At 41.7% G+C, this 23,786-nt stretch overlaps 1 protein-coding gene across 1 annotated transcript in view; it reads right to left on the reverse strand.

The window, feature by feature from the left end:
- The window catches only part of F13B (coagulation factor XIII B chain), a 94,526-nt gene extending 71,972 nt beyond the window's left edge, over nt 1–22,554 (reverse strand). The window contains exons 1-5 of the mRNA XM_040408049.1: nt 22,499–22,554; nt 16,517–16,717; nt 10,957–11,142; nt 7,588–7,764; nt 5,629–5,805 (exon numbers count right to left, since the gene is read on the reverse strand). Coding sequence (XP_040263983.1) covers nt 5,629–5,805; nt 7,588–7,764; nt 10,957–11,142; nt 16,517–16,717; nt 22,499–22,526 — 769 coding nt within the window. The 5' untranslated portion in view covers nt 22,527–22,554. The remainder of the gene's footprint in view (nt 1–5,628; nt 5,806–7,587; nt 7,765–10,956; nt 11,143–16,516; nt 16,718–22,498) is intronic.
- Nucleotides 22,555–23,786: the final 1,232 nt, after the last annotated feature.

The following is a 23,786-nucleotide window of genomic DNA, read 5'->3' on the forward strand; positions in this document are numbered from 1 at the left end:
GGTTCAGGACCCGACTAGAGGGACGGCCATACTGGACTTAATATTAACCAATAGACCTGACAGAACAACAGACGTGCAGGTTGGGGGACACCTGGGAAATAGTGACCATAAAGTAATAACCTTCCAATTATCATTCAAAAGAGCGTTTCTACAGGGAGAAACAAAAATACCAAACTTCAAAAAAGCTAAATTTAGCCAACTAAGAGAGGCCATAGGCCTAACTAACTGGGACAAAGTCCTCAAAAATAAAAATACAGCCAAAAAATGGGATATCTTTAAAAACATCCTAAAATCTCATTGTGAGAGGTACATACCGTATGGGAATAAAAGGTTAAGGAACAAAAAGAAACCAATGTGGATAAATAGAACTGTAAAGAAAGCAATAAATGACAAAAAGAAAGCATATAAAACCCTAAAACAGGAGGGTAGCACGGAAGCACTGAAAAACTATAAGGAAAAAAACAGAACATGTAAAAAACAAATAAAAGCGGCCAAATTAGAGACCGAGAGATTAATTGCCAAACAGAGTAAAACTAACCCTAAAATGTTCTTCAATTATATAAATGTTAAAAAGTATAAATCTGAAGGTGTCGGCCCTTTAAAGAGTAATGAGGGGGGAGTCGCAGAGAGCGACGAGGAGAAAGCAAAGCTGTTAAATATTTTTTTCTCCAATGTATTCACTGAGGAAAATAAACTGTCAGATGAAATGCTGAATGCTGAAATAAATTCGCCATTAAAAGTGTCCTGTCTGACCCAGGAAGAAGTACAACAGCGACTTAAAAAAATCAAAATAGACAAATCGCCAGGACCGGATGGCATACACCCCCGTATCCTAAGGGAATTAAGTAATGTCATAGCCAGACCCTTATTTCTGATATTTGCGGACTCTGTACTGACAGGGAATGTCCCACAGGATTGGCGCATGGCAAATGTGGTGCCAATATTCAAAAAGGGTCCAAAAACAGAGCCTGGAAACTATAGGCCGGTAAGTTTAACATCTGTTGTGGGTAAACTGTTTGAAGGTTTTCTGAGAGATGCTATGTTAGAGCATCTTATGGGAAATAAGCAAATAACGCCATATCAGCATGGCTTCGTGAGGGATCGGTCATGTCAAACTAATTTAATCAGTTTCTATGAGGAGGTAAGTACTAGACTTGACAGCGGCGAATCAATGGATGTCGTGTATCTGGACTTCTCCAAAGCATTTGACACTGTACCTCATAAAAGGTTAGTATATAAAATGAGAATGCTCGGACTCGGAGAAAACGTCTGTAAGTGGGTAAGTAACTGGCTCAATGATAGAAAACAGAGGGTGGTTATTAACGGTACATACTCAGATTGGGTCACTGTCACTAGTGGAGTACCTCAGGGGTCAGTATTGGGCCCTATTCTCTTCAATATATTTATTAATGATCTTGTAGAAGGCTTGCATAGTAAAATATCAATTTTCGCAGATGACACTAAACTGTGTAAAGTAATTAACACTGAAGAGGACAGTATAATACTACAGAGGGATCTGGATAGATTGGAGTCTTGGGCAGATAAGTGGCAGATGAGGTTTAACACTGAGAAATGTAAAGTTATGCACATGGGAAGGAATAATGCAAGTCACCCGTACATACTAAATGGTAAAACACTCGGTAACACTGACATGGAAAAGGATCTAGGAATTTTAATAAACAGCAAACTAAGCTGCAAAAAACAGTGTCAGGCAGCGGCTGCCAAGGCCAATAAGATAATGGGTTGCATCAAAAGGGGCATAGATGCCCGTGATGAGAACATATTCCTACTACTTTACAAATCACTGGTCAGACCACACATGGAGTACTGTGTACAGTTCTGGGCTCCTGTAAACAAGGCAGACATAGCAGAGCTGGAGAGGGTCCAGAGGAGGGCAACTAAAGTAATAACTGGAATGGGGCAACTACAGTATCCTGAAAGATTATCAAAATTAGGGTTATTCACGTTAGAAAAAAGACGACTGAGGGGAGATCTAATTACTATGTATAAATATATCAGGGGGCAGTACAGAGATCTATCCCATCATCTATTTATCCCCAGGACTGTGACTGTGACGAGGGGACATCCTCTGCGTTTGGAGGAAAGAAGGTTTGTACACAAACATAGAAAAGGGTTCTTTACGGTAAGAGCAGTGAGACTATGGAACTCTCTGCCTGAGGAGGTGGTGATGGTGAGTACAATAAAGGAATTCAAGAGGGGCCTGGATGTATTTCTGGAGTGTAATAATATTACAGGCTATAGCTACTAGAGAGGGGTCGTTGATCCAGGGAGTTATTCTGATTGCCTGATTGGAGTCGGGAAGGAATTTTTTATTCCCCTAAAGTGAGGAAAATTGGCTTCTACCTCACAGGGTTTTTTTGCCTTCCTCTGGATCAACTTGTAGGATGACAGGCCGAACTGGATGGACAAATGTCTTTTTTCGGCCTTATGTACTATGAGGAAAATCTGTGGAGGGCACTTATGGGGGATATCTGTGGAGGGCACTTATGGGGGATATCTGTGGAGGGCACTTATGGGGGATATCTGTGGAGGGCACTTATGGGGGATATCTGTGGAGGACACATATATAGCATCTTATGCTATATATGTGTCATCCACAGATATCCCCCATAAGTGCGTCATCCACAGATATCCCCCATAAGTGCGTCATCCACAGATATCCCCCATAAGTGCGTCATCCACAGATATCCCCCATAAGTGCGTCATCCACAGATATCCCCCATAAGTGCGTCATCCACAGATATCCCCCATAAGTGCGTCATCCACATTACATCCACATCTGCAGACAAGTTTAAGAAAAGTAAAAAATGATAAAGATAAAATGAAATAATAATCAAGATCCAAATAAAAGAAGGTACATATAAAAGTATTCAAAAACACACTCTGGGCTCATGCCCACGAATGTAAGGGCGCCGTGCCTGTGCTGCGGACCGCAAATAGCGGTCCGCAATGCACAGACACAGACCATGGGGCAGCTGCATGAGGATCGCGGACCCATTCACTTGAATGGGGTTCGCGATCCGCATCCGACTGCCCGCACCGCAAAAAAGTAGCACATGCTGAAGTGAAAGGGTCCATGATGCGGGCTGCACACGGCCGTGTGCAGCCCGCATCATGGACCCATTCACTTCAAGGGGTCCAGGATCCGGGATATGAGTGCTACAGTGTGCTTCCGTGGTGCTTCTGGCTGTGCCTCCGCACCGCAAAAAAGTAGTGCATGCGCCCGGATCCTGGACCCATTGAAGTGAATGGGTCCTTGATGCGGGCTGCACACGGCCGTGTGCAGCACGCATCATGGACCCATTCACTTCAGCATGCGCTACTTTTTTGCGGGCACACGGTCGTGTGCATGAGCCTAATAGTCCTCACTGGTACTGTTGATGCAATATTTTAGGTTTTAAAAATGTGGCTCTCGAAAGAAATTCCAATCGTGGTTTTGGCGATATTTGGCTCAGTTGACAAAAAAGGTTGCCCACCACTGGGCTAGGGGAACAGACCCTTAGTGGCGACCAAAAGGCAGATATGCAGTCTGCATGTACAGTCAAAGGTCTCATCAGTATATCTGCTCAACAGAAATAGCAGCCCTCACCCCTCAGCCGAGCTCTCATACAGTCCCACAATGGCTTCCTCTCAATATTATAGCAATATTATAGCCGATCCACCAGCACTTCGTTGAGCAGCTTAGTACCCCAAGGTCGACGGCAGTCTTCTGGAACCATTGACTCTTCGCAAACAATGGTGCCCAAGCACTGTGACCCTGTAGCACTGATGTCCTGGATTTGATTGTGAGCAAGGGCAACATCTTAATGGAGTTAGTATGTTCTTCCTGTATTTGCATGGGCTTGTTCTGGGTGCCCTGGTTTTCTCCCATACCCCAAAAGACATACTGACAGGGAATCTAGATTGTAAGCACTACTGGTGACAGTGAGTGGTGACAGTGTCTGTAAAGCATTTCAGAATATGTTGCTGTTATACTGTATAAGAAAGAGAAATAAATAAGTTTGACTGATTTTCATCTGAGGCAGATCTCCAGAGAAAGGGCTGTAAATACAAGCCAACAGGGAGGAATCCAATATGGCAGCCTCTCCACTGCCGAACCCTGCAGTCAATGTGCTTTGTACACAGTGTATTCCAGCCACTTATAACCGGGAAAACATATCTTTTGTAGACTGCACCTCTACTCATATTCTGAAGTGGAGGCAAACAGAAGGTATTATACAAGATGGTGGCACCTTCCATCAGAGAGAGGCCCAGAAGTAGTGGATGCCAAATTTGGCACCAAGGACTCTGAGCAATGTCCAAATAATCTGTTTTCTCCGCAGACCAACTAATGGAGACGGTAATAAGAATAGTTAGAGCCAACAGTTTTGCAGGATGGCAGGAATAAATGGACTTTATTCTCTGCACCCGGCAGTACTGGTATAACATGTTTATAGTGATACACTGTCTGGTTTTCATGAAACATGGATATAGTATTTGGACAAAAGAGGATCTCCGGTAGAGATGAGCAAATTACCTGAAATTAGTTTCAACCTCAATACTATCGGGTGTCAGATTTGATTTGTGGGGACATTATGGGGGTGTACATTTTCAGTGGGGCACTCTGGGGTATAATAATAATGTGGGTAGTATGGAGGGCATAAATACTGCGTGGAGGCACTAAGGGGGCATAACTACTGGGACAAGTTAGGGTGGTCTCGCACTTGCTTTATGACAGTCCGTTATAGGTTCCGTTTATAACAGATTATAAGGGAATTCCCAGACGGAATGCGAACCAGAAACCTTTAGAGGCATTCCGTTTTGATCCGTCATAATAGAAGCCTATGGGCAAGCATAACGTACCCGTCTGGTTAGTGTTATGCAGGACGGAAAAAAAAGTCCTGTCCAGTTTTCTCCTTGTTGACAATGAATGGGGACAGAACTGAAGCTTGTGCTGTGATTTTGAGACCCTGTGCCAGATGGAGTGACAGTGCTCATGCACAACCTGCTACTCCATTCATTTCAGGGGGCCCCGAGGGGTATAGAGTGTTCATTCTTGTGGTGGTCCCAGCGGTAGGACCCGACTGATATAATAATTATCCCCTAAGCTGTGGGTAGGGCATAGCTTGTCACAACTGCCCTTAAAGGGGTTGTCCGGGTTCAGAGCTGAACCCGAACATACCTCCATTTTCACCCCGGCAGCCCTCCTGACTTGAGCATCGGAGCAGTTCATGCTCCAATGCTCTCCTTTGCCCTGTGCTAAATCGCGCAGGGCAAAGGCATTTTTTGGAGATACGGTGATGTACCAGGGCTCTCCATGGGGCTGCCAGGAACCCCGGTGATGTCACCGGCACTGATAGGCGGGATTTAGCACTACCCTAGCCAGTAAAACGGCTAGTGCAGCGCCATCGTCCGCCCATCAGAGCCGGTGACGTCACCGAACACACGGCCGGGCGGAAGTTTCCACCCGGCCGTGTGTTATTGAAAACATGAGATGCTCCGATGCTAGCCTCAGGGGGCTGCCTGGGTAAAAATAAGGGTATGTCCGGGTTCAGCTCTGAACCCGGACAACCCTTTTAAGATTGATTATTTGAAATAAAAAAACTTCAACAGTAAAAGACACGTTACCTTCACAAATGGGTGGCTGAGGGTCCCATCCAAAGGAATAGCACTGTATTAATTCTGAGCCTATAATAGAGTAATTTTCTTTGCAGTAGAATTGTACCACATCTCTTTCTGTATATGATGGCTTTACTGGGTAGAATCCACCATTTTCCACAGTTTCCAGCCTACCACAGGCCATCTCTAAATAAAGAGACGATTCATATTTATAATTGTGTAAATCATATAGAAAAAACTACACAGTGAACTACCCTAGAGTGCGTTCACAGTTTCTTTTTATGCAACATATTTGTTTTTCTATGTTTTTGTTCATTAGATGGCCTTTTTTTGTTTCTCTGCCTTCATTTCAAAAACCAGCATGCTGGAGCTCTTGCTGCTTTTTTAGGCATTTTGACAACACCTTCTCTATAGGAGAATAACGTAATTTAGAAAAGGCTAGCAGTAAGACACAAACCACAAAAACAGCAGAAAATCACAGGGACAAAAAAAAAAAAAATGCAGTTGCGCCAGATTCACTTTTTGAAAGAGGACCTTTAATGTCCCATCAAAGGGGCTGTATATGTAATATACGTTTTTAGAGCGCATAAAAGATAAGGTAAGGAAGGCTAAAAGTACTTGACAGTGCTTCATAAGGTAAAAATGCAGATATGGAATAGAACATTTGGCTGATTTTATTGCATTGTGCTAGAAGATGTTGCTTGTTATTACTAGATAGCCAGGCGGAACAAATCAGTACAGGTCCCTTGTGTGTTCTTGTGTCATGTGTTGTCTGTGGTATGTGTTGTCTGAATCTCCAAAGAAAACTCTGACACATTGAGATGAGTCTGTGTTGGAGTACTTTGTGCCAAATTTATCAAATGTCCCACGCTGTCTAGAGAAGCTACTCCACTTTTCCTACTCCACCCTCCTCCTGGAGTGAGATTGCGACTTATTTGCTACTTTAAAAAAAAAAAGTCTTAATCTGGAGTGAAACTTATTACCATGGCTAACCACACACCCTTTTCCACCCATATTTAACAACTGGAGTAAGTGGTGTAAAAATGCTAAAAGTCACAAAATTTGGAGCAAGTGGGTGTAAAAAGTCGCAGATTTTTGTGCAAAAAAGTTGCAAAAGTCCTATTTTGGGACTTTTTGATGCCAGAATTCTGGAGTGAAGGTATGATAAATCAGGGCCATTGTTTGTGCCCGCAGAGACAACTATGAGAGAATATCTGTGTCTGTGGTGTATTCTCAAAAGATGGAGAAGCAACAAAACTAGAAGAAAACTAGTAGAAGCAATTCTCGTGAAAATAACTATGCTAATGCACTATTAAAATGCTTTCTTACCATACATTTTAAAAATAATATCAAATGCATTTTAAATAGTTCTTTTATCAGTTTAAGAGATCATGCACAGGAGTGTGTGTGCCCATACGGCAGACTGCAAACAGCATTGACTTAAACGGGGTCCGCAATCCTCCAGATACGGAGCAGTGCAGAGCGGAGTAGGGTGGGATTCCGGTCTGTGCCTCTGCATCGCAAAAAATAGAACATGTTCTATTTTTTTGCCAGGCGGAACGTATCTTGATAATTGAGGACCCATTCAAGTGAATGGGTCTGCATCTGCAAGCACTGTGCACTCGGCCGATAACCGTGCAGCACGGGGCACACATGCTTGTGTGCATGAGCCCTAACAGCTTCAAACTTTATGATGGGTTCCGGTATTTTTTTGCATGTATAGCGCTGCAGACTACACTATTTTTAATAATAATCATCTTTATTTGGATAGCACATAATCCTTCAGAGGAAAAACTTATAAAACAGACATTACAAAGTGAAAAATTAATTTAATAAATTGGAGTGTCCTACCCTTCCATACCTCTTGCCCACCTTCCTATTATCATCAGATTATTGTGGGAAGATTTTACACTATACAATACTTACTTTTATATCAGATATAGCTAAACAGTGACCAGTAAGACTTACTTGTGCAGCTTGGGGTAGAAGACCAACCTCTCGGAAGACACTCGACCCAGTCTGCACTGGTCCCAGTAGCAGTGTAATACCCCTCATTACACTGGTATTGTACAGTCTCCATAACACGAAACGACTTCCTTGTTGTTACATAATATCCATTAGTAAGAGTAGGAGTTTCACAGCTATCTAATACATAGCAATAAAAGCAGTGAAATGAACATGTTAATTGGTTTGTTCTGTTTATAATGCACTTTTATGTAAATTGTATAATACGTGAGGTCTTCTTCAGTGGCGTACCTTCTGTGGAGGCAAACTACGGCACTGCTATGGGGCCAGAGTAGGGATGGGGGGAGCCAGCACTGAACTGTTTCCAACATGATTACATTGCATTTTCATGCAGCCACCACTAGAGGGAGCTCAGTGCAAGCTTTCATTGCAGTCAATGGTAACAGTTTTACAATACACATACATATTGATGTATGGGGGAGAGTTATCAATGTACAGTGCTGCCCATAATTATTCATACCCCTGGCAAATTTTGACTTAAACTTACTTTTATTCAACCAGCAAGTAATTGTTTGACAGGAAATGACATAGGTGTCTCCCAAAAGATAATAAGACGATGTACAAGAGGCATTATTGTGGAAAAAAATATTTCTCAGCTTTTATTTACATTTGAGCAAAAAGTGTCCAGTCCAAAATTATTCATACCCTTCACAAACTGTCACAGTCTGTGGGAAAATCAAAAGTTGTATACAATTCCAAATAGTCCAAGCTGTTCTAAAGCATCCTAATTACCCGGATTAATTGGGAACAGCTGTTTTAATCAACTCAACAGGTGAAAAACAGCAGCTCTCTGCAGTTGGTTTGTGGACAGTCATGGCTAAGACAAAGGAGCTCAGTGAGGACCTGTGGCTGCGCATTGTGGCTGCTCACAAGTCAGGAAAGGGCTAAAAGGCCATTTCTAAATGTTTTCAAGTTCCAGTGGCTACAGTGTTCCGCACTGTGGAAAATCTCAGAGGACGTGGTCGGAAGCCAAAAGTGACACCTGTGCTGGCCAGGAGGATAGTTAAAGAGGTGAAAAAGAATCCAAGCATCATCACCAAGGCCATCCTGGTGAATCTGGGCTCGGCTGGTGGCAATGTCTCAAGGCAGACAATCCAACGGACACTGCACACTGCTGGGTTCCACGGATGCAGACCAAGGAGGACGCCACTTCTCCAGATAAGGCACACAAAAGCTCACTTGGCCTGTGCAAAAGCTCATCTGGACAAAGAAGAAGACTTCTGTGTATGTAAAGAAAAAGGCTCCAGCACTCGTAGTAAAAGTTTTCCGGTCCCGGTCTTTATTCCACCAAAAGTATCATGTACAAACACATGAGTAAGAACAGAAGTGTTTGAAATGCATAAATCGGGGGAGAGTGGGAGAAGGTGCCACTGTGTTTGTACATGATACTTTTGGTGGAATAGAGACCGGGACCGGAAAACGTTTACTACGAGTGCTGGAGCCTTTTTTCTCTACATACACGTGATTTCTGGACTTGCTTGGGTCTGTTCCGTGCACCTGTCCACAGGATCGATACGGGTGAGCTGGATAATATCCAATTTCTATTTCAAGAAGACTTCTGGTCTTCTGTGTTATGGTCAGATGAAACAAAAATTTAATTGTTTGGTCACAATGATGTTTCCTTAATTTGGCGAAAAAAGGAGAAGCCTTTAACCCAAAGAACACCATCCCCACTGTCAAACATGGTGGTGGGAACCTAATGCTTCAGGCAGTCTGCAGAGAAACTTGGCCTTGGGCACCAGTGGACATTTCAGCATGACAATGACCCAAAACACACAGCAAAAGTGGTGAAGAAATGGTTAGCAGACAACAACATTAACATTTTGGAGTGGCCCAGTCAGAGTCCAGACTTGAATCCAATTGAGAATCTGTGGAGGGAGCTAAAGATCAGGGTGATGGCAAGAAGACCCTTCAACCTGAAAGATTTAGAGCTCATTGCTAAAGATGAATGGGCAAAGATATCTGTGGAGACATGCAAAAAGCTAGTCTGCAATTATAGGAAGCGTTTGATTGCTGTAATAGCCAATAATTTTGGACTGGGCACTTTTTGCTCAAATGTAAATAAAAGCAGAGAATTTTTTCCCCCCACAATAATGCCTCTTGTACATTGTCTTATTATCTTTTGGGAGATGAGGTATGTTTCCACTGGACTCGGGGGTCAAGTGGAGGGGCGGACCATAGGCGCAAAACGCAACCAGAGTTTTTTTTTTTCAAACCAATATTTTTTTTTATTATTGTTATCGTGATAACAATAATTAAAAAAAACTATTGGTTTGAAAAAAAACTCTGGTTGCGTTTTGCGCCTATGGTCCACCCCTCTACTCGACCCCCGAGTCCAGTGGAAACATACTTCATTCACTTATCCAGACGGCGGCTTGGCCCCCGCCAAAGGTGAACACAGACGAAATCGGCAGCACCAACCAGCGACACTTAAATCCCTCCTACTCGCTTCCATTGCAGTTGAACCAAACATTAGGTGCAACAACAACAGGTGAGCAGTACCACTCTTCCTGTATTTGGAGGCTTGTTTTGAACTTACTTACCCTATGAGCGCCTTTTTCCTCCTGTGGCCACATTTTTCTATCATTTCCCGTCAAAAAATTACTTGCTGGTTGAATAAAAGTAATTTTAAGTCAAAATTTGCCAGGGGAATGAATAATTATTGGCAGCACTGTATTTATGCCAGTTGGCTGGTGAGAGGCAACTTTTTTAAAATTACAATTTGTTTCTTACCCACATGTAATCAGCAGCACATTAGCAAATCAAGCATTCCCACTGACTACATATGGGTCCCTACTCATTGGTAGCAGACTTTCAAAGGGGGCACATTATTGGATTGAGAGAAGCAGGATTATTGTTTCAATGAATTGCCAGCCATCTTGCCCATCATGACCTACCTGTTATGGGATGTTGGCTTCGTAGAGCATTATTTTTTTTTGTCAATGAGTGTATATGTGTGTTTAAAGAAAACAAATATCGGATATTATACCAGTATATGCAGAGTAAATATAGAATACTTTAAAAAAAATTTAAGTGTCGAGTGCCAATATGATTTATATTTGGTGTTAATATTTCCAGATTTTTTTTTATACCCCATGCTGTAAATTGTGCTGTAAATCCACTTCACTTCTGCCACATCTGGAGCCTTACAGCACTGTGCATGAGCCATAGATGTGGTGCTAACCATGGGATCAGATCCAATCCTGGGAGAACAGGAAAACCATTTCCGATGCATGTTCATGTTCATGAACTGCATTTATGATATGCAAGTCTATGTTCAAATTATTATAATGTTATGGAGGAAATTCATACCAGTTTTCTGATGGCATCCTGGAGGAGGTAACCACTGTCCAGATGTGCAGTTTATGGTTTCAGTGCTAGCTCCATTTGTGGTCATGAAGCCTTCATGGCAGCTATACTCAGTGGTATCAAATGGTTTATACAGCTCCTTTGCATTGTGTACAAATCCATTTGGAATTGATGGCCTGAGACATTTTTCTGGTAAAGAAAAATCAAGAAAACGCTATTTATGGTCCTATGCATCAGGTGAAATACAGTATAAGGGCTCATTCACACAAACGTAAGGGGTCTGTGCCCATGTTGCGGACCGCAAATAGCAGTCCACAATGCAAGGGCAGAGGCCATGTGAATCCCATATTGCGGTGCAGACCCAAGGACTTGAATGGGTCCGCGATCTGCAGAATACAGCAAAAGATAGGACATGTCCTATTGTTTGCGCTGAGAAAGCACAGACCCGAAAGTCCACTTAAGCGTTTCCATAGGCTTCTGATCTGTGCCTCCGCTCCGCATGTCCGACACGTCCTGTCTTTCGCGGTATCTTGCGGATTGTGGACCCCTTCAAGTCAATGAGTCCGCATCTGCAGCACGGAGTGCACACGGACAGTGCCCATGTATTGCGGACCCACCGTTTGAGGTCCACAATACAGGCATGGAGCCCTTACGTTCATGTGAATGAGCCCTAATAGTCACATTTGTGACTAATGTAACAGTTAGTCTTCATATGCACAGAATCTATATGGAAGCACATAGAGTACATACTATGGAGCCATAGGCAGCCTGTGTGCCTCCATACTATATGGTTTTTCTGAAAACACAAAAACATCAGCCTATACAGAGGTACAGAATGGGACGATTTTTATAGGTGCTGTATTTAGGATCCATGTTTATTAGACCTCAGAAAGCTCAGAAAGCACATATTATGTAAGAAAGAGTTTCTATATACCAAGGCTAGCCATAGGTCAGATGGCATCCTGTGCGGACTAATGCATGGTGTATTCCCTGGCAGTTTGAGATTTCTGCAGCTTGCTAAGTGCTGCTGGCACTGCTGATCAGCTGTTCTGACACATGGAAGGCAACCAACATAAAATTCATTAAAGGGCATCTCTCAGCAGATTTGTACCTATGAAAGTGTCTGACCTGTCGCGTGTGTACTTGGCAGCTGAAGACATCTGCGCTGGTCCCATTTTCATATGTGCCCGCATTGCTGAGAAAAATGATGTTTTGATATATGCAAATGAGCCTCTAGGAGCAACGGGGGCGTTGCCATTACACTTAAAGGCTCAGCTCTCTCTGCAACTGCCGATGCCGCTGCAGTTTGATTGACAGGGTCATGCATGATGAAGCTTTCACTGCCTGGCTCTGTCACTCAAAGTGCAGTTGGAGTGGAAGTTGTAGAGAAATCTGAGCCTCTAGGTGCAATGGCAATGCCCCCGTTGCCCAACGCAGATGCCTTCAGCTGCCAAATGCACATGCAACAGGCCAGCCAGTTTTATAGATACAAATCTGCTGACAAATGCCCTTTAAAATGTAACCGATGAAGGTGGCGTGGGATAGGTAAGGCCTGTTTCACACTTGTGATGTTGTTTTCTAGTATTGAGATCCGGCAGAGGATCTCAGTACCAGAATTTTTTTTTTCCATTTAGTCCTCAAGCATTCTGATTGGACAGAGATCCGTTCAGGATGCATCAGGATGTCTTCCCTTCCAACAGCAAGCTGTGGTTTTGTGTCTGGTCATAAAAACAGAAAAAATTGATCCATCACTAAAAACAATGCAAGTCAATGGTGACGGTGTTCCGTTACATTTCCCTACCTCGTGAGATTTCCCTACCCTCGTCACTTCCAGCTGAACCGGACATGACGTGAATAGGTGTGCCACGCCTCGCAGGTGCACAACGATGCGGTAGGGAAATTTCACAGCAGAGTTAGCTGGACACCGGCCGACACTGCGCATGCGCCGGGAGCCTCACCAGCGGTTAGGGTAGGGAAAAATTGCGGGCCAGTGCGCAGGCGCGGTTATCGGATGGATGTTCTCAGCTGGACACCGGCTGACACTGCGCATGTGTTGGGAGCCTCACCAGCGGTTAGGGAAGGGAAAAATTACGGGCCAACGCTTTGCGGACAAGAATAGGCATTTATATTGCCGGTGCCCATTCCGTTCCGCAAATTGCGGAAGGCAACACGGGCAGATTCAGTTTTTGCGGATCCGTGGATTGCGGACTGCAAAAAATGGCACGGTCGGTCAGATTCTCTCAGGTCTGTTCAGAAAAAGAAATCTGATGGTTTTGCACGCAAGTTCAGTCAGTTTTGTCAGCAATTACGTTCAGTGTTTCAGTTTTTCCGCACAGGAGCAATCAGTTTTGATACGTTTGTCACGCGCGTGAAAAAAAACGGAAGATTCACAAACAACATCTCTTAGCAACCATCAGTGAAAAATGCATTGCATCCGACTGCATCCAGGTTACATCCGGATGCAATGTGTTTTTCACTGAAGCCCCATTCTCTTCTATGGGGCCAGGGCTGCGTGAAATACGCAGAATATAGAACAGGCTTCGATTCTCATGCAATGCAGAAATGATGTGTGAAAAACACAGACCTATTGAAATGAATGGGTCAGGATTCAGAGCGGGTGCTATGCTTTCACTTCACACATTGCACCCGTGCGGAAAACTCGCCTGTGTAAAAGGGACCTTAAAGGGAACCTGTCACCAGTTGTATGGTGTCCTAACTAAGGGCAACATAAATAAGTGACTGATTCTCTTAGAAAAATGCTGGGTCACTTTCTTTAATTGACCCAGTCAATCTGCCAACATCTTGTATTAAAAAGCTCCAGCTGATAATAATGAATCCTGAATATTCATGAGCTCCTGACTCTCCCCGCCTACCTGCTGCTGATTGACAGTTATTTTCCATATGAATCAGCAGTAGGTGGGCAGGGGAGTGGCTGTAGCTCTGAATTAAAAATACGCTGGACTCAATGACGACATCACGCTGGACTCCAATCAGCTCATTAGCATGCGGCATGCGGCATCTTTGTGTGTATATTATGAGGTAACCATCTGTCACACCAGTAAGTGAATACATCTAAGGCCCTTTTTAGTAGTTAATGATTGTATATAATTAGTTAGATTATAATCAAATATCCACATGACAGGTTCCCTTTAAGTGATGTTTTTTGATTGTTTTGATTTCACACAACCGCATCCTAATGGAACAGATGCTTCCTGATGTACAAAATCAAAACTGATCTGTTTAATTCCGGTATTGAGATCCTCTGATGGATCTCAGTACCAGAATTAACCATGCAAGTGTGAAACAGGCTTACAGAGGACCTACAAACTAAGTATCAGGATACGTAGGGCATAGTGCAGGGATCTAACTACACTTGCTATTTTTTTTGTGCGCCGCTCCGTTCGCCCACTGTGGCCCCAGTAAAATTTTCCCGCCCTGTATGCTAATTTTCGTATCGGAACAGGGAGGAGGAGACTGCGCTGTTTCTCAATGGGTGTCTCCTTCTCCCTTGCTGTGAGCTGTCCAATCACAGCGGAGAGCGTCACAGCCAGGGAGAAGGTGAGTTTTTTTTCTCCCTGGCTGTGACGCTGTCCGCTGCGATTGGACAGCTCACAACCAGGAAGAAGGAGACGCCCATTGAGAAACAGGGTAGTCTCCTCCTCCCTGTTCCGATACGAAAATTAGCATACAGGGCAGGATAATTTAACGGGGGCCACAGCGGGCAGACGGAGCGGCGCCCAGAAAAAATAGTAAGTGCAGTTAGATCCCCGCTGTATGCCCTACGTATACTGATACTTAGTTTATAAATTCTGGACCCATAAAAGGTCCACTTTAAGGTGGGCATTAGTTCTTTTATTATTTTACACAATCATGATCGTTTTTTAAAAAGGTTACGTGGCCAGACATCCCATTTAATTTGAAATGATAGGTACTTATAATTAGTGATGAGCGGCAGGGGTCATATTCGAATTCGCGATATTTCACGAATATTTTGTAGAATATTCGTCGAATATTCGAAAATTCAAAAATTCACGATTTATTTTTTCCCCTCGAAAAATCGGAAAGGTAATGATTGTGTAATATGCGAATTTTTGGAATTCGAATTTTCGGATTCGAATTTTTTATTGCGAATTTTTCAACTTACAACTATTAGACGAAGATTATAGCACTATATTAGCTAAATTGCTCTATATTAGATTTTTTTCGAATATTCTCTATATTGCTATAGCTTCGTTTTTTCGAATATTCGTAATATTCTAAAACAAGAATATATAGCAATATAGCAAATATTAAAAAAAAAAATAATATAGAGCAAAATACGCAAACACTACTACTCCTAAAGTCAAGTATATTGCAGCCTTCTTATTGGCCCACAAGCTAGAAGCAGTGAGGGATCATGTGCACTGATTAAAAAAATAAATAAAAATTATTTGAAAACTTTTATTCGAATATTCGAAATTACGAATATATATAACTATATTCGAAATATTCTCGAATTTTCAAAGTACCTATATTCGCGATAAAAATTCGAAATTCGAATATTCGTGATCAACACTACAAATGCCACTTGAGCCTTATTTTTAATGCAAAATTATATGGAATGCATGCTTACTGATGAATGCCCTTTTCTTTACGATCATTGTGGCCTATTAGGTTTTAAATATATCTTTTTCTGACAAGCATTGTCATTCATTGTATAAACTGACATCTCTTAATGAAGTCTGGTAAGAATAGAAGAAATCCTTGCAAACTTACTGAAGCAGGGGTCATATTCGAATTTGCGATATTTCACGAATATTTTGTAGAATATTCGTCGAATATTCGAAAATTCAAAAATTCACGATTTATTTTTTCCCCTCGAAAAATCGGAAAGGTAATGATTGTGTAATATGCGAATTTTTGGAATTCGAATTTTCGGATTCGAATTTTTTATTGCGAATTTTTCAACTTACAACTATTAGACGAAGATTATAGCACTATATTAGCTAAATTGCTCTATATTAGATTTTTTTCGAATATTCTCTATATTGCTATAGCTTCGTTTTTTCGAATATTCGTAATATTCTAAAACAAGAATATATAGCAATATAGCAAATATTAAAAAAAAAACTAATATAGAGCAAAATACGCAAACACTACTACTCCTAAAGTCAAGTATATTGCAGCCTTCTTATTGGCCCACAAGCTAGAAGCAGTGAGGGATCATGTGCACTGATTAAAAAAATAAATAAAAATTATTTGAAAACTTTTATTCGAATATTCGAAATTACGAATATATATAACTATATTCGAAATATTCTCGAATTTTCAAAGTACCTATATTCGCGATAAAAATTCGAAATTCGAATATTCGTGATCAACACTACAAATGCCACTTGAGCCTTATTTTTAATGCAAAATTATATGGAATGCATGCTTACTGATGAATGCCCTTTTCTTTACGATCATTGTGGCCTATTAGGTTTTAAATATATCTTTTTCTGACAAGCATTGTCATTCATTGTATAAACTGACATCTCTTAATGAAGTCTGGTAAGAATAGAAGAAATCCTTGCAAACTTACTGAAGCATATTGCTGGAGGTTCCCATCCTTCTGATGTGCACGTGATTTCATCTTCTTGCCTTCCAGACTGAAATATGTACCCAGCTGAACAAGACACAGACAGCTTACTCCCCTCTTTCATTGGGAAATAAAACTTTTTGAATATGTAATAGTACTGAGCAATCTTTCCATTGTCGACATCAGGAAAGTCGCACACGTTTCCTGTAACAATGAATAAAATATCATGGAACATGTCTATTTTTAGTAGTCTCATCGAAATGTTAGGGAATTGCCTATAACCAACTTATTCTGCATCAAGTGCATTGTCCTTATGACTTTCTCATGACCCACAAAGGGCCTTAAAATGCATCATTTTAAATCTATTGATCTACAAAAAATGCAGTATTGGAGAAAATATGGGGATGGGATTTGTTTCACATTGCAAACTATATTGGAAAACATCCAGGCAATGTTTATAGTAACATTTATTGATACAATGCAATTAAATGGGAAAATCAAGAAAGTTTGCAAATAGTCCTGATTAATCCCTCCCCCCTGCATGCATTTTAGACGTTAGTGACAAAGCAATCATTTTCATTTTTTAAATTGTCGCTTTCTAACAGCTATAACTTTTTTATTTTTCTATTGAAGCAGCCTTATGAGGGTTTGTTTTTTAGAGGACAAGTTGTAGTTTTTAATGGCAATATTTTAGTGTTCATATAACTTACTAAGTAGTACCTTTAATTAACTCTTTTAGAGCGGCAGGGTTAATAAAGCAGCAATACTGCCACTGAGTGTTCATGATATCTTTACTCTCTGGGTCAGTACGATTACAGTGATACCAAATACATATAGTTTTTTAAAGTTTTACTACTTTTGCACAGTAAAGTGCCCCTTATTAAAAAAAAAATATGTTTTTGTATCTCAAGACTCAATAACTTTTTTGTTTTTCTTTCTACAGAGCTGTGTGAGGGCTTGATTTTTGCTGGACATTCATTCATTTCATTTGCTTGCTTTTTATTCTGTGTTTTTTTTGTAGCGAATTAGCAAAAAACACCAATTCTTCAATTTTTTATGACATTCACTGTATGGGATAACTTATAATTGTGCAGTGGTTTTATTTTTGCAATTTATTTTACATTTAAAAGGTTTGTTTCATTGGAAAAAAGGTGTATTTTTTAGATTTGAGATTTTTTTTATTTTATAACATTTTACGGTAACTGTTTTTAACCATTTGCTAGTCCCACAAGGGGGCCATAACATGCGATATTTTGCTGTACAATGCATTATATTCTCAGTGCTTTACTGACAGTCACCATCAGGGTGCACCAGAGAGGCACAGCCTGATGGGGAACACTGCAGGCAGGTATGGAGCCTTTATTAGCTCCTAGGCTGCCATTCACAGACATCGGCACCCCGTGATCTCATTCCTGGGCTGGCCCTAGGAGACAGAGGGATTTCTCTTTATTGGTAACCGTTTAGATGCCATGGTTGCTATTGACAAGGGGTTAAGCGGCCTGAATTCTGACGATCCAGGACTTTAGAACAGAAGCCTGGCTCTATTGTGAGAGAAGAAAAATGGTGGTGCGTCGGAACGCTAAAAAGACCAGGCGGAGGGCGCCAAAACCCTTGGATACGAATACGGATAGAAAGTGGGTCCCCTTCATCAGGAGCAGATGCCGTATCTGCTCCTGATGAAGGGGACCCTTTTAGAGGCCCCGAAACGCGTTGAGCTGTCCACTCCCCCCACCCTGGCTTTGGAATAAAAGGAAAGAAAAAAGAAAAAGACTCCTGAGTGTGTCTCTGTCCGATTCTGACATCTCTACGGGCGACCCAGGCGCAGGAGGTGTGGTGTGGGTGTCTTGAGCTTTATCCCACATTACCCTCCTGGGTGAAGTGAGTCATCAATAATATATATTTTTTATATATATTTTTTTTTTATTTACATTGTTTTTTTTTTCAACTTTATATGTGACTATAGGTCATTTTATATGATACTATTTACTTTTAACATCTGATTTTATATACTTGGTGGGCAAGTTTACCCACTTGGTGGGTCCAGTCTCAAAAGAGACCCACTTTCTATCCATATTCGTATCCAAGGGTTTTGGCGCCCTCCGCCTGGTCTTTTTAGCGTTCCGACGCACCACCATTTTTCTTCCCAATAACCTACCCTGTGATCATCAGGGTCAGGTTGTGACCATTGGCAGCCTGCCCATTTACTTTGTTTTTTACTTTGTTTTTTGCTTTTCATTATCTATTAGTAGTAATCCTCCATTTTGCCCTCCTTTGGCGCCCTGCAAAGTTTTTCTCGGACCATCGATCCGAAGGTCTGGTGATTAACCCTCTCCTTTTCTTCTCCCGCTCTGACTTATCTATTGTGAGAGCAGAGCCTCCGCTATCTGCTGCACGGGAGACCCATACGGCACTTATTCTAGACTGCCTTAAAAAGGCAGCGGCCTAAAATAAAGCCCATTAATGACAGCTGTAAGAACATGTATCGGCGGTCATTAATGGATTAATTTGTTTGTTGTTTACAGCCCCCATGCAGGCCTATGTTCTTAATTACAGACTACAAACAAACTTTGTGCAGTCTGATCTTGTAGTCATACCGGGCTCCATCTGTCTCCTATCTTTTGCTAACCAAAACGTAGTAGTCAGATGGAAGAGCATATGACTAAGGGTCCATTCACACGTCTGCAATTTCGTTCCGCATTTTGTGGAACGGAATTGCGGACCCATTCATTCCTATGGGGCAGCACGATGTGCTGCCCGGACACGGAATTGCGGATCCGCACTTCCGGGTCCGCACTTCCGTTCCACAAAAAAATAGAACATGTCCTATTCTTGTCCGCAATTGCGGACAAGAACAGGTATATTCTATTAGTGCCGGCAATGTGCAGTCCGCAAAATGCGGAATGCACATTGCCGCTTTCCGTGTTTTGTGGATTCGCGGCTCCGTTGATCCGCAAAACACGTTGCGGACGTGTGAATGGAGCCTAAGGCCTCTTTCACACAACCATTTTTTTTTTTCATTTACGGGCTGTTTTTTGCGCTCCATATACGGGCCGTATACAGAACCATTCATTTCAATAGTTTCGAAAAAAAAAAAAAACGGAATGTACTCCATATGCATTCCGTTTCCGTATTTCGTTCTGTTGAAAGATAGAAAATGTCCTATTGACACAAGTCACGTTCCGTGGCTCAATTCAAGTCAACGTGTCCGCAAAAAAAATAGAACACATACGGAAATGCATCCGTATGTCTTCCGTATCCGTTCCGTTTTTGCAGAACCATCTATTGAAAATTTTATGCCCAGCCCAGGTCCATAAATATTGGGACATCTATACAATTCTAACCTTTTTGGCTCTATACACCACCACAATGGATTTGAAAGGAAACGAACAAGATGTGCTTTAACTGCAGACTGTCAGCTTTAATTTGAGGGTATTTACATCCAAATCAGGTGAACGGTGTAGGAATTACAACAGTTTGCATATGTGCCTCCCACTTGTTAAGGGACCAAAAGTAATGGGGCAATTGGCTTCTCAGCTGTTCCGTGGCCAGGTGTGTGTTATTCCCTCATTATTCCAAGTACAATGAGCAGATAAAAGGTCCAGAGTTCATTTCAAGTGTGCTATTTGCATTTGGAATCTGTTGCTGTCAACTCTCAAGATGAGATCCAAAGAGCTGTCACTATCAGTGAAGCAAGCCATCATTAGGCTGAAAAAACAAAACAAACCCATCAGAGAGATAGCAAAAACATTAGGCGTGGCCAAAACAACTGTTTGGAACATTCTTAAAAAGAAGGAACGTACCGGTGAGCTCAGCAACACCAAAAGACCCGGAAGACCACAGAAAACAACTGTGCTGGATGACCGAAAAATTATTTCCCTGGTGAAGAAAACACCCTTCACAACAGTTGGCCAGATCAATAACACTCTCCAGGAGGTAGGTGTATGTGTGTTAAAGTCAACAATCAAGAGAAGACTTCACCAGAGTGAATACAGAGGGTTCACCACAAGATGTAAACCATTGGTGAGCCTCAAAAACAGGAAGGCCAGATTAGAGTTTGCCAAACGACATCTAAAAAAGCCTTCACAGTTCTGGAACAACATCCTATGGACAGATGAGACCAAGATTAACTTGTACCAGAGTGATGGGAAGAGAAGAGTATGGAGAAGGAAAGGAACTGCTCATGATCCTAAGCATACCACCTCTCCAGTGAAGCATGTTGGTGGTAGTGTCATGGTGTGGGCATGTATAGCTGCCAATGGAACTGGTTCTCTTGTATTTATTGATGATGTGACTGCTGACAAAAGAAGCAGGATGAATTCTGAAGTGTTTCGGGCAATATTATCTGCTCATATTCAGCCAAATGCTTCAGAACTCATTGGACAGCGCTTCACAGTGCAGATGGACAATGACCAAAAGCATATTGCAAAAGCAACCAAAGAGTTTTTTAAGGGAAAGAAGTGGAATGTTATGCAATGGCCAAGTCAATCACCTGACCTGAATCCGATTGAGCATGCATTTCACTTGCTGAAGACAAAACTGAAGGGAAAATGCCCCAAGAACAAGCAGGAACTGAAGACAGTTGCAGTAGAAGCCTGGCAGAGCATCACCAGGGATGAAACCCAGCATCTGGTGATGTTTATGCGTTCCAGACTTCAGGCTGTAATTGACTGCAAAGGATTTGCAACCAAGTATTAAAAAGTGAAAGTTTAATTTATGATTATTATTGTGTCTCATTACTTTTAGTTCCTTAACAAGTTGGAGGCACATATGCAAACTGTTGTAATTCCTACACTGTTCACCTGATTTGGATGTAAATACCCTCAAATTAAAGCTGACAGTCTGCAGTTAAAGCACATCTTGTTTGTTTCATTTCAAATCCATTGTGGTGGTGTATAGAGCCAAAAATGTTAGAATTGTGTCGATGTCCCAATATTTATGGACCTGACTGTAATTACTGTATATGCCGAATGGAAAAACGGAACAGACACGGAAGCACAACGGAAACAAAATATGGAACAATGGATCAGTGAAAAACGGACCGCAAAACACTGAAAAAGCCAAACGGTCGTGTGAAAGAGGCCTAAAGGATCAGATTACACAAGATTTGTTTGAAGTCTATTGCTAGGTCTGCGTGGGAGCTGTAGAAACAAAAAATAGGACATTTTAAAACAAGCCTATTTGCAAAGGTGCATTTTAGATGCATTGGAGCCAAAAATTGTCTGTGAAGGTAAACATGGCTTTTATTCATTACATTTTCAGTTAAAAATCATTTACAGCTGTAAAAATTGGTGTTAGCAGGCTTAATGGGTTTAACCATGAAAAAAAGAATAAGTATTTATCTCATCGATCCCTTGCCGCTCCTGCATTGATCCCTGCTGGTCTTTACTTCCTGACCCTGTATAGGCACAGAAAATGCCCGCAGCCAGTCATGGGCTGAGATGGGTACCCTCTGATTGGCTTAGTGGATAATTCAAGGTTGAGATGGGACCAGGACCAACAGGGACCCGGGCAGCACTGGAACAGGTGCAGCAGCGGATCAGGTATCAGTTCTTTTATTTTTTTAACCCCCTATAAACCCCTGCTGCCATTGATTTTTTTTTTCCCATTGGAAACCCTTTTTTTTAAATAAAAAATAAAATTTTTGAGAATCAAGTGATCAATTTCATTTAAACTATTACTCACACCAATAACATTGATGATGAAGATGATTATCAATTGATCAATAATCTGATTATTCATTTTTTTCTGATGAAATGATAAAATTTACATTCGAAAATGACCATGACAGAACTGATGAACACTGACACTTTCACATGCTTGGGGCCCACCAACAAGACCTGTATAATACAAATATCCCATGCATGTTATTACTAGACATACTGTTCACATGTAAAGGAGAAGTGAAGTCAAATTCAACCAATAACACAAGCCAGGGCATTAGCACAAATCAAACAGAAAATACTGCAGAATATGACACAACTTTACCTTCTGATGAACATGATATAAAGAGCATAAAACCTAACAGCCAGAAATTCTGTAGCTTCATGGTTTTTTTTTTGTGCCGTTAATGTTTCTGTCCTAATATTTGTGAAACCTCCAGATTTTAGTCAAAGGTCTGTTAATTATTCACAATACTTGTAATGATTACACTTTCTAGGTAAAGCTTCCTCTAGATAGTGTGAGTAAAGAGTAAAAAACAACAAAAATCAATATGTCAGTGATTACAATATTAGAGCGAAATGAAACACTTATTGGGGAAAACAGTAGTTCCTGGACATTTGTAGGTTTCCAGAGCTCGTAATCCAGCTGGACCAATAAATACCTGATGAGTAATAAATCTGGTGACCAGGCAGGCCAAGGAAGTGTTGCAATCTGGTGGAGACATTCCTGGAAATCCCTTGCTGTGTGTAGGAGAGCATTATCCTGCTGGTTTGATCCTTGCTATGGGGCCCTTGCTTCTATATGTACGCCACTGGATACAAAGCTCATTTTTTTCAGCACTACAAGAACTAAAGGGGTATTCAGGTATGTAAAAGTTATCCCCTATCCCCTACAGGATAGAGGATAAATATCAGATCGTGGGGGTCCTACCGCTGGGACCCCCACCAATCACGAGAATGGGGTCCCTGCCCCCTGAAATGACCAGAGGGTCTGGTCGCATATGCACTGAGGAGGTCACTGTTAAAGAGGACCTTTCATCAGGCTAGCTCTAGTCTAATTATTATCCTACCTTATAGGGCGACCCCCACTGATGCCATAGCCCGTTTGTCCTCTGTTGGCCCTGTATATTTTGGCGCCTTATATTATAATAAGGAGTGGTTATCTTCTCCCTGGCTGTGAGCGCATCCAATCAGAGTTCCCTGCTCTTAGCCACGGAGAATGAGCTCAAGTTCTTGCGAGAATGGCATTTGTATTCTGTAATGGACTTTTATCTACTGCAGAATAAAGAATTCAGTACATTCCAATGCAGTGCTGCCACCTGCAGGCCAGCATTGGAATATACCCAGGGGCGTCGCTAGGTTAAAACATTCTGGGCCTGCCTGCTAGATACAACTGTATTGCCGTACACAGAACGGCAATACAATTGAATCTAATACACTGGGAAGAGCTGAAGGACCTGTGGTGACATCACAGGTCATGTGATCAGCAAAACAGGCTGTGATAGGATGACCTGGATGATGTCACCATCATGTGACCAGTGCAGGATTGGACCGGAGTGAAGAGGAGAAGGAGCCTAATGGTGATGTCTGTACATGAGAAAAGGTAAGTGAAG

This window comes from Bufo bufo, chromosome 9, assembly GCF_905171765.1.
Source record: "Bufo bufo chromosome 9, aBufBuf1.1, whole genome shotgun sequence".
Lineage (NCBI taxonomy): Eukaryota > Metazoa > Chordata > Amphibia > Anura > Bufonidae > Bufo > Bufo bufo.